At 40.3% G+C, this 12,536-nt stretch overlaps 1 protein-coding gene across 1 annotated transcript in view; it reads left to right on the forward strand.

Annotated features, from left to right (window-relative positions):
• sntg2 (syntrophin, gamma 2) overlaps positions 1-12,536 on the forward strand; it is a 115,526-nt gene that overhangs the window by 58,580 nt on the left and 44,410 nt on the right. Inside the window, exons 10-12 of the mRNA XM_030718462.1 lie at positions 8,491-8,620; positions 10,120-10,158; positions 11,254-11,370. Of these exons, the coding sequence (XP_030574322.1) occupies positions 8,491-8,620; positions 10,120-10,158; positions 11,254-11,370 (286 nt within the window). The remainder of the gene's footprint in view (positions 1-8,490; positions 8,621-10,119; positions 10,159-11,253; positions 11,371-12,536) is intronic.

The following is a 12,536-nucleotide window of genomic DNA, read 5'->3' on the forward strand; positions in this document are numbered from 1 at the left end:
GACATGCCAGGAGCACCTCACATACAGTAGAAGGCATCCAGAAGGCATTCTGGTCAGATACCCGAACCACCTCAACTGGCTCCTTTCATTGAGGAGAAGTAGCCCCTTCCGAGGGACCGAGCTCCATGCCCCATCTCTAAGGGAAAGCCCAGACACCCTTCACAGGAAACTCTTTTCCATCACTTGTATCTGGAATTTCATCTTCCCCTTTCGGTCTCTACACACAGCTCATGGCCATAGATGAAGGTGGGAACATAGATCGAGCAGTAAATCAACATCTTTGCTTTCATGCTGGGTTCTCTCTCCTCACCAAACATACAATACAATATCTGCATCGGTGCACCAGAAGCTGCATCAATTTGTCCATCAATCTCCCATTTCCTCTTTCTCCCACTCATAACCAAAATACTCAAAATCCTCCAACTTGGTGCCAACCTGGAGTGCACACGCCACCTTTTTCTGACTGAGAATCGTGACCTTGGATTTCGAGCTGCTAATTCCAGTCTGCTTCACACTCAAGTGCAAACCACCCCAGTGCAAGCTGGAGGTCATTGTCCATATTGAGTAATTGAGCAGCTATAATCAAACCACAGGTCTGAACCCACATTCATCATATGTAGATATACATATTATTGGCAACCTGTAAGCTACCAATAATGTAAAAATGAACATCTAAAATTCTATCTCAAATCAGTATAGAGCCAAATCACAAATAAAATCATCAGGGTGTTTTTATATTGTTAGGCAAAGACAACACAACATTACAGAAGCCAGAATCATCCAATAATTCCCAATGTGCAAGCCCCTAGCAATCGAATAATATTACACAATGTATATTATTGTTTAAACAGTAAAACAATTATCCCTTAAAGGTGTTATTAAACAGAGGAATTGAGAAGAAATGAGTAGCTGCTGTAGAAAGCATGTAGAATATGCAGGTCCCTAAAGTTAGTCTGGTACCATGAGTTTAAGTGCTTGAGCTTATGCTCTAAACATCTATTAGTTACCCTTTTCACAAACAGGAAGCTTAATGAAACCTCTAATTTCTTCTATTTAAATGGCTTTTTTATTCATATTGGAAATTATTCACCTTAGTCCTTATCATTTCCTCCACTCGTGCTGTGGTCTGAGCACGAGTCTCTACAGGGTGCGTCAGACTGCAGAGTTCAGAAATTGCAGGTACTTAACGATAAGTAAATGATGGAATTCGGCTCTGCACAGTTAATTAAAAATGTTTATTAAACTTGTTTATTGGACACCACATTGGTTATTATGCTGTTTCAGGCCATAGGCAGCAGCAAGTGATAAGAAAATTGCATAAAAGTGCTACACTGTGTATTTTTTCCCCCCTCCCCTCATGTTCTCCCTCATTAAAGGCACAGTTTAACACAACAACAACGGATAGGTTGATTCTCACGTACATTAAAAATAAAAAATCCTGCACTGGAAAGTAAAAGTGTGTATAGTAGCTAAAGGAGAAATAAAAGCACTTGATGTGGAAAATGGCTTCTCCGTCTGACGATTATTGCACGCCATTAGAGTAATATTACACTCATATAGTCAAAAGCAGCAAATCCACCCAACTGGAAAGCTGGAATTAAGTGTGTTTCTATTATATTTTCACTGTAATGTTGATCCAGTGTTCTGATGCATCCTTCCACTTTATCTAAGTCAGCATGAACCTCGAGAAAAGATGTTGCCCCTCCTTGTGTTATAGCCACACCAGTTACTGATGCGTCTGTCATGCGTAGTTCCTACATGACGACTCAGTTGGTCAGGTCTGGGTTCAGCAACATGATGCGCCCCAAAAAAATGAGGTCACCCGAGTACCTAAATATACTGAATGACCAGGTTTTTCCATTAATGGATTTTTTTTTTTTTCTTCCCTGATGGCACGGACATATTCCAAGATGACAATGGCAGGATTCATTCTTTCATATTGTGAAAGAGTGGTTCAGGAAACATGAGACATGCTTCTTTGGGATTTGCTGGCAAAGACTTTACTCAGTGGTTCAACTCTCCCATCATCAGTACTTGAAAAATACTCGGCAAAAAAATGATGCAACTTGGAAACTCGGATGGATGGATGGATGGATCTACGTACACCCATCTCTGAGGAGGGGGCTAACAGTACATCGTTCACCAACCTACAATGCTGTGATCAGCCATTTCCCAATTCTCTGTACTCAAGGCCACTGATTAATAGTCATGACAGTTTGCATATCAACAATGATGAAACTCATCTCATTGCTCATTATTATGCAACGGTGCTGGTTTTGATTGTTATGCAACTGTGCTGTTTATAAGGCTAGGGAAACCTGCAGTCAGCTGAGACCGAGGAAGTCACTTGGATGAGTGATGAAACGTTTCTCCCACTGAAAACATTGCATCCAGATGAACTGAGTCAACTTTCTGGGATTGCATAAGCTTATTGAAACAATGCTACGGTGAATGTGTGCCATCATCGAAGCTAGCAGCGGTCCAGCAAAGTAACAAAGCACCAGTGTGTGTAACTGTTTTTTTTTTTTTTTTTTTTTTCGGGCCGGGCGGTGCATATTGAGGTCAGTGCATTACAGTATTAGAGGAGACAAATGGCTTTTAAAAAATCAATCAATCTATCCACCCACCCACCCACCCACCCTCTCTCTCTCCTGGCTGCTTGTATTGTGGAGGAATGGTGGGAAGGCTCTGACCGAGCTCATCATTCTAGGTCAGATCAAACACATGTCAGAGAAAGTTCATTTATGGAACACGCCAATTATGGGCACTCATTTAAAACAATTATTTAGTCACTGGCATAACAAATTAATAAATAAGCTCTCATATTTACAGTGTAAATGCTGTACAGTATTTAAGATTTGGCAAATCAGTTTGATGCTGTGGCTTCAAAGTCTGCGGCCGTCTTAAGGATGAAAGAAAACTTGACATTTCAAAGTGAAAATATTTTTTAACTGTAACACGCTCTTAGTAAATATATTCTTTATTAAAGTATCTCTTGATCAGCCCAAAGTACAGAATTTATGGCACAGTTCACAGCAGGAGGCGCTACTTCTGGAGCTGTTTCTTACTCCGAGATTTTCTGTTTGGATGAAGCAACAGTCCTGCAACACTAATTCTGTCGAGTTCTCGGTCCAATCAGCAGTTCAGTGACTGGTAAAAGGGACCAAAGAAATGTATTGAGGAGATTTGGAGCTTAGTCACATTGAATCTAATAACCTGATGCTGAATCTGAAATACCAGAGTCCAGTCAATAAGGAACCCTGGAGGCAGAGAGCATGTCAATATCAGAGTTTACACTGAAAAATGTGCCTAATATGGGAATGTTAGGATGCACAAATATAGATCGGAGCGGTGTGGATGTGATGGCCACAGCCATGCTTGTAATGAGATCCGCCTCATTATTCATTTACACATGTTAATTTCATCTGCATTAACCCACAATTAGTGGTGTTGATTATTTAAGATGGAGTTTGTTCATGGGGGTGGTTCACGTGCTTGACACGGTCAGGCTTTTACTGATGTCAGAAATTAAATTCATTCATAAGAAAACCATCAAAGAGCAGTAAAAATCTTTCAGTTTGATGAAGAATTATTATTTCTGTAACCCGTAGCCCAGGTTTACTCATGAATGCTTTTATTTATTTATTCTGATGTCGAACAAAGTGCAGGTCAGCCAAACAAACTTTCTCTGCGCGTAACTAAAACTCGTGTAGCTACGAGCATCATTTTGGGGCCAATCATTGCACAAAGAACATCCTGGAACAAACGGCTACAGTACACAGAGTACACAGAGTACACAGAGAGGTGTTCTCCACTTGCTGAGGTGAGTTCTTGCAGAAGAGCAAGACTTCCAATCACAAAGCAGTTCTGGTTATGAATTTTTTTGCTCGGTCTATGAAAAGTCAGTAAATATAGTGACAACAATGAGGTGAACTGAAGTGTGATAATCATTGCTTTAAGCTGGGAGTCTTTGTGTTGGCTCACACAGGCCTGGATTGGGATGGCACATTTAATATCAACCTTATATTTTTACTTGGTTACGTGCATAGATCCTGAGTGGGTGGATCTTACAGCATGGGTGGGTGCTGAGATCATTTCCATAAACCTTTTCTATCCTTCGGTATTGAATATTTCATTCCCAGTTCCAGCACGAGGATCTTCCATCAGTGTTGATGGGAAGGTGCTGACTCATGATGATGTGGATCCTACACTGTGGTGTGTTTGTATCTGAAAGTTTGAACAATGCTCTAGTGGTCCTTGTTAGTACATACTGTATACTTCCAGTTGGTGTGCCAGATACTTTCTTTTTCCTCTCATTTGCTGGATTAAATTTCAGTGAAAACAAGTGCTACATGGATAGCTGAAAACAAAGAAGCAGCGAGCAGGCCTTGTTTTTCTCCTTTTGCACACGTTTTCAGTAATACTGAGGTGTCAGAGATGTCCCTCATCCTGACACTGAGGTATTATCGGGCTTTTGTTTAAATGGATGCATTTGAAAGAGAAGAAACCTTTCAAATTAACAGGGCTTTGTTGAACACACTTTATATTAACAGCTGTTTTTTTTTTCTTGTCTAAAAGCAAGCAATTATTTGCTGAAAGTGTTACCCATCAATTAAAATTTCAGCCGTGCTCAATGCAAACACAATTAATAGGTTAGGAAATGCTTCCTGAGAAAGAAATGTCACAGAAATATAAGCAGCTGGTTTACAAAATAAAACTCAAAAAAACTTCCATTGTTGTTTAATGAGGTCATTTAAATAATTTGCATTAATTATCTAATTTATTTCTATACACGATCTAAGAAGTGTTCCTTTTCTACTGATGAAACCCATCCAGGAGTCAGCTCAAAATAAATGGTGCCTGCTTCACACTAAGAGCCACTTGATAATATGAAGGGTTCACAGCCTGGCTCATAAACAGATAATATACTGATGAAAACAATACATATGAACAAAGAAAAGGACCGAAACAGTGTGCAGACCTATTTTAGGGGCTCAGTGGGAGCTTAATACAGTTGCAGTTGAGTGAACGCTGTGATATAAACACTTTTTTTGTGTGTAGAGGTTTAAGAGCCTGATTACCCAGCACAATCTGACAAAAGTACAGTTAAGTACAGCTGCTGTTATTTCCCTTACTCTTACATGTGAAATAATCACTCAGAGAGAAAGTTGGTGTAAGATTATCTGGCACACACTCCTCCTGTTAGACCCAACCATAAGAACAACACTCACTGCTGTTTGCTACTCGCTGCTACTTACTGAACGAGGCAGACGCAGACAAACGTGTATCTGCACCGGGAAAGAAAAAACGTCACGTTCGAGGCGCAACTGCTGACTGCTTGTCATTAGATTTGTTGCCAAGCTTCTTTTCTGTAGCTTCTAAAGGGGCGTGAAAGGTCACTCAGGTGAACTGAAGCTTAGTGATCATTTCTGTGAGAGGGAAGTCCAGCATCCAAGCTGGGATGGGGTCTTTAGGGTCCAGCAGTTCACCATAAAAAGGATGCACGAGGCCGCTCTCAGCCATGCGGCAGTTCAGCGCATGGGTCTGACACTGAGCACATAACTTTGCCTTAATCACATTACCAACATTAGCAGACTAAACATATTGCAGGCTACTATTAAACAAACTGATGGGCGGCAGCTGTTCAGTAAAGGCAAATCCAGCAGAAAATAACACGCACCAAGCTGAAGTTTCACTAGACGTATTTTTAAGCACCGTAATCTTGGGTGATAGATGTTCTTGGAACTCGAGTCCAAAGGGAGAAAAATGTTCCCCAGGATTCTTTTAAGTCTGTTATAGGCTCAGTATTTTGTGTGGTTTACACTTTTAATACAGCAGCACACCAGCACAAAGTTAGATCACTGTTAATTAGATAAAACTGCCATGGATTTCATACAGGCCCGCCACTATCAAGAAAATTACTATGTAGAGAAATAATCACTAAACATATTGATTGGTAGTTGTGGAAATTAAGCAGGGACAAAAATGGGGGTTTAATTTCATGAAAATCTTGGCTCTAATTAAAAGAATATTATATTCCACTTTAATGATTCAAGCTGGGTGTTTGATCAGTGTCATGGATTCAAAGTTGCACTTACATCTATGCATTTCTTGGTAAGAAATCAAAAGCAAACAAGTTTCTCTCATTCATTATGCCGAGAACGAAATGCCCCAAAGCCTGCTCATTTCCCTGCCTCACTAATCAGTAGCCATGGCACAATTTCGCTCTCTCTGCCACTTGTACTATACTGAAACTAATGGCTTGATTTCCTTCAGAAACACTTTCTCCCTGTATATTCTTCACGTGTTATCCTGCATGTTGACTGGGTGAGATGTCCGTGCTCTGTCTCAGTGGATTTATTACTGCCTAGTCAGCAGGCAAGACACAATAATTTGTGCCGTTGGGAATGACGCAGATGTATGGGGGGGAGCGAAAACGCGCACTCCCTAGATCCCATCTCTCAGTGAGGATCTTTTTTTTGTTCTGCTCAGTGAAGGTGGAAGGGCTTTAGCAGCTCCTCCTGACAGGGCTGTTCTCCCTGCATTGAGCTGCCAGCTGTCCGTTCCTGTGATTAATCTCTGAATTTTGAACTCCTCATTCATTCATTCCACTTTCATTCTGTTCCTTTTTTTTTTTTTTTTTTTTTGCATCTGTCCTTGTGCTGTGTGGCCTTGAAGGTTTCACGTTATTTGAAAGAGATCTAATTGATATACATTTTATTTTATTTGTAAGGTCATTTCATCAGCTGCTCATTTGTCTATGCAGTACTCACTAAAATGCAAGTAGAAGCATTTGGCAATGCTTGCCTGCAAAACAAAATAATTCTGAATATCTCATTCGTGATGCTTTACAGTGACACAAACCACAACATAAGGCAAATTTGGGTCAGGCACTGGCACAGAAAGAATTTGCACCCTTGTTAAATCAAAAAACGACATTCGAGTCCAGCCAAAATCACCCCTGGAGAGTCACTGGGTCAGTACACAGGCAGCGGAACATAAGATTTTAACAAGCCTATTGCAGATACAGTATAACAGTCATGCTCAGAGGATTTGTTAGGAATGCTGACTTTGTATAATCTAACCTCGAGTAGCTGCTGTGTCTGTGCGTGAGGATGGAGTGTTTGGTTTAGGAGCTAAGAAGATTTCCCTCTTCACACTGTGCGTTGGAAGCCTTTTTATTGTTTCTCTGTTTATCAGCCTTCATCTCACGTACCTTAGCAAAATCTTCCTGCTGCTGCTCAACGCGTCTCAAACCTTCGAGTTTTAAAATTTTTTATTTTTTTATTTGTAATGTTGCAGGTTCTCCATTCCAGTGCCTCAGATTGCTTAACCATCTAATATAACTGCTTCCATGTGTGGCGTTTTTTTTGGTAACCATCTCCAAAGCTCAAAGTGTCAGCAGCATGCAAATGCACTGAAATTAAGTGTCAGAAAGTTTTGCATTCTGCTGATGAGCATGTTCCCCTGAGATGACCTCATCAGCACCACATCAACAAATGTACTTTTTAATCGTGTTTGTAAAGCGACACCCTTGACCTCAAGGCACTCCACAGAGATGACAGATTTTAAAATGCAGGCCAAAATGAAGGAAAAGAAGAGGCGTATGCAACAAGTTTGAGTTGTTAATAATCTAATTTTATCCTGTAAATGGTTTGTGAGCCTCAACTGCAGTATGATATATTTTGACATCTATTAGCCAGTTAGAGGTCATGCAGGGTGCTCTTGTCATCCTCTGGAGTATATTTGGACAGGGTGGTTGGTAATGCTCTTATGTTTCCAGTAGACCTATTTCACAGGCAGTTTGACATAAAATAGTAGGAAAACTTAAGTAGTACGGATGTTAATGAAGGTTGTGTTCTGTTCATGCACAGAGCCCTAATTGCCATTAACGTGTTTCTCTACTGTTTTTATGTGCAAAGGGCTGCTGTGAAACAGGCCAGTAAATATGAATCTACAGCTAGCAGCTGGTTAGCTTAGCTTGGCTGATTTGTGGAAATCCTGGAATTTGAATTTTACCTCTGGGCAGAGCCAAACTAATGGTTTCCAGAGGCTGTTTGTGCTGCTGGCTAGCTTTCTCCTAGCTGACCTCTCACTTTTTTTTTTTATAACTTAGCAGCTTTTTTTATTTAAACGTGCAGCCTTTATAGAGAGGCACAGCTGCCGTTACATCACTCAGTGGTGTGTGTGGACTGCTGTTTTGAAGCTTTGGCTTGAACATTTCAGTCATCCCCATTTTCATCATTTTTTCATTAGAGCTGTACATTTTTACGTGGTCCTCTTTGGGGAATTTTCACTTTTTAGCACTTCTTCATTGGCTGTTTTAACAGGTTGTTGCTTGGTAACCTTACACACCTATATGCCCAACAGTGTGAAAGCAGCTAATCAGATGATGATGATGATGCTGAAGTTCAGTTTGACTGCTCCAGCTTCACCTGTTCAGTATCACCACTGATTCCTGTTCTAATTCTGACCTCTTTGCTCCACCAGGTTCAACTGTTTTGAAGTTTTTGCCTTGGATGGAGCCAGCACCAATATTCTTCAATTTTGCACTGCAGCAGAAAGCACAGACTGGCTCCAAGCAATATCCACAAATATCAATGACTTGACACAGGAGAATGTAAGTCCATTTCTAAACAGTGGAGGCTTGGTTGGATCTTCCTGTGAGTGTGTATTTCAAATGAAGGTGAAAAGAAAACTGGTGATTTGAATGCTCTCATGTTTCTGGGAAGTATACAATTTAATTATTTACGCGTGCAGGTAATAGTTTCACAAAGGAAGGGAGGAAGGAATCACAAAAACTGACAAAATTCAGGTTCTGAATTATTTTCCACGTTTGATCTGCTCAATAATAAAGGAATCATTGAGACTGGCAGTGCAGTATGTTTTGCCCACAGTTGTTTTTCCCTGTCGCACATTAACGTGGTTTTAATAGACCCTTCCTGACAAGCACTCATTGACTCACAGCAGCACCTCTCCCCCTCTGCTGACAAAAAAAAAAAAGAGGCTCTCCGATACCTAATTAATGACTGCTAAGTAGTCATTCGGCATGTGCTCTTCTCTCTCTCATTTCCTCCTATTTCACTTTGATTATCACGCTGATGATGCAAATAGTTTTTGGTGAGGATGCAGACATACTGTAAGCCCGTGCTCGTCGATGGCACAGCTGTCTTTTTTAAAAAGTGTGATTAATTCATGCCTGCATTCACCTAATTACGGACGTGCAGTGTGATTGCTAAATGGCCAATCAGGATGTAATTGTGTTGCCGCTTTGGGAGAGAGAGCGGAACTTTTGTTTTAATGACCTACAACCTTTAAATAGACTCTCTGACACCCTTGGGGTCCTCCGTGAGTGTCATCTGGCATGATGGAAGACTACATGATGCTCTTTGATGTTCTTTCAGGAAGAATGGGGGGAAAACAAAAACAAAGACCTGGGCAGCAGCTTGCTGGTGTCTAATAATTTGAAGATTTCAGGTGAACTTTCTGAATGTAGCTCAGGTGGAACAAGCAAGTCACCAGCCCCATGCTGATTGTGATATGCTGACACACCAGGTGTGCTTTCAGTGTGGAAATGCTTTGCTCTGGTTTGTAACATTTTTTTTTTCTTGCTGAGTGACAACCTCTGAGGCACATTTAAATAATGCTTCTCTTTTTCTGGACCTATATTTTCTCAAGCTGATCCTTAATTAACATTCATTATTATGCAGTGACTTTAAAACAGGTCTGCTGCTTTGCGGATCGCTGGGGGAACCAAAATGTTTCTCCTGAGATGACTGATTTGGCTAGAGTCAGTACCTTTGGGCTCTTTGTTGAGTGCCTTGACAATTTCCTGAGCAATTTTTTTTGTGGTGTTGCAGAGTTCACTGTCCTCCTGGGGGAGGCCACTGCCTTCACATTGTGCCATGGGGGTGTACATGGGCTTTGACAGTGTTTGAAATGGGCAGTATGTGTCAACAAAATGGTTCACTTAGCATGTTTCAATAAGTCAGCCGATTGTTGTATATCTAATGAGGTGTGTAGAATATTAAAGGTTCAGAATGCCTTTATGTAATCTGAATGATACATATTTTTTTTCTAATGTATATCTTGCTGTTTAATTTCTCTTTCTTTTAATAGATAAAGATTATCAACAAGTACTGCTCTTCAGATGATCAGGTATGCTGTCACTGTCTCTACTTGACACACCAGCATATTGTATCTTTTTGAGAACAGTTGCTTAATTGCCACAAGCACAACTGACCATTTAAATTCCTTCTGGCACCTTCAGAGCAGGAGACAGAGTCCAAAATCAAAATGAAAAAGCTGCCCAGCTGCTTGGATGACACCTTGTGAATGTGTATCCTGCCTCTAAGAACAGAAATCTGACACATGTGAATTTTCCCCTGACCATCCTCTGGATATGAATACTGTATTTTAGTCTCTAAAACATAGGTCTCCATGATGCTGCAGACCTATGCTTTAGAGACTGGGTTCACCTGTTACATTCATCTCAGCTGCCAGTTGTCCAAAGCTCCTTTTGGCCTGCTGTATTGGAGATTCCAGTGAGATATCATGACCGTGAACATTTGCTGCTTCTAATGATCTGTTAGATACTAAGTCCTGAGCACATTCCTAGGAATGTTGAAGTGGAAGGTTTCTTTTTGCATATGTCTACTTCATGGAAATAAATATGTACAAAATGGCATCATCTGCATACAATTGCACATCTCGTAGCAGCTCTGTGCTGAATCTTAAATATGTAAATAATAAAAATTAAATACAATTTGTCAGGCCACTTAGCAGTGGGGGGGGTTTGCCCTTCTACACTCTAAACATTACTGCAGAATTCATTAGATAGAAGGTATTGTCAGAAAACAGCCAAGGCCAGCACTGAGAAATCGATGGACATTGTTAACTACAGGATATGGGAGGATATGGGAGTGTAGCTGATAAGGAGTGCTTGGGATTTTCTCTGCTTTCCTCTGCTTAGATGAGAACAGAGCAACTTCCGAGTCAATCTGGTGTAGATTAAAGGAAATTGTTGCAGTGCAGCTGAGACTGCAGCACTGTACTCAGAAGTATCTTTTTGAATGGATCCCTCCTGAGCTGCATCATTGTAGTTCTTTTTCTTTAATTCATTTAATTTGCCAGTGCACTTTTCACTATTCTTAGACTATTGTCTGAGGAAGAACATAATTTATTTTTCTTTGTGTGTATATATATTATTTTTTTAATCAAATAATGAAAATGTCATCTTCTACATCTCTGCAGATTGTTCACATGGGCTGGGCATGTGAGTGCCCCGAGGGGAGCGCCTCTGGTCGAACTTCAGCATTCAAGTTCCTGGCACTGCGAGGACCATATTTTTATATCTTCAGAAGTCCCCCGGTAATTCTTCTTTAAAATTTTCCTATTTAATATGAGGAGGAACAGGTAGACTTGTGTAGTGGTTCAGAATGCTCACTTTGAGCTTAAATCTTCCCCAGAGGAGTTTGGCAGTCAGTTTCTGCAGCTGGTTGTGGGATGGTGGTTATTTTTGCATTGTCACTCAAAGTAGCAGCAAGGTACTGGGTACAATTAATTATCAAAGGCAAATGTTATACAAAACCCCTTTAAAGTTCTCCAAGTCTCTCATATTACACAGTATTTTTTCATTGTTCATTTTGTACTGTTCTGTTCGGGGCCGTGCTCATGACTTCATCTGCCGGCACATTGGCTGCTTTTCCAATACTTTCCGTATTGTTCTGTGCGCTATCGATTAATTATTGTGCATGAATTTAGTGTCAAGGTCTCAGCAACCAAGGGCTTTTCCTCATCCAATGAACACCTTTATGCTGAAATGAGTCCAAGCAATACCGGATTTTTAAGGCCGTAATGTTGTGAATTAAAAAATCTGATGTTCTAATATACTGGCTGAGTTTTTTTCTTTTCCTTGCAGAGACATTAAACATAAACAGATTTCCCTATCATTTGTTATGTGTAGTTATTTATTAACTCATCTACGCTCTGCTCGACTCTGCTCAGTTCAGCTGGTTCCAAACACGTCTTTTGCCGACAGGGAAGTTGCCCTCTGGTGGACCAACAATGCAGTGTTAACAATCAACATGGGCCAATTGTATTTCTCTTGTTTTTACTTTTTAATTTTTCATTTATTAGCCATTATAAATCCAATTATTGATAGATGAGCAAATGGATAATAAAATATTGTCCTGCTGTTAAATCGGTTGGCTCTAAAATCAGCTGATGTATGTTTGAACTGGTTGGACGGATAATCTGCCCGCTTAATCTAATCATTGCTGTTCCACTTAGAAGAAGTTCTCATATGTACACTTTTATTCATCCATAGATTGAAGCAGAACTCTGGGTAAGACAGTGAACCTTAAATGGGACGAGGGGCTGAAAAACTCTTTCTGTATAAATGCTGGAATATACCATTTATATGCTTTTTATAGATACTATTTTATTATGCATTTTATTGTGTGCTCTTCTCTGTATTATTGTAAGGTAAAGACCTTACAATATAAAGCGCCTGGAGGTGACTGTTGTGCTTTGGC

The sequence above is a fragment of the Archocentrus centrarchus genome, chromosome 22 (genome assembly GCF_007364275.1).
Source record: "Archocentrus centrarchus isolate MPI-CPG fArcCen1 chromosome 22, fArcCen1, whole genome shotgun sequence".
Taxonomy (NCBI): Eukaryota; Metazoa; Chordata; class Actinopteri; order Cichliformes; family Cichlidae; genus Archocentrus; species Archocentrus centrarchus.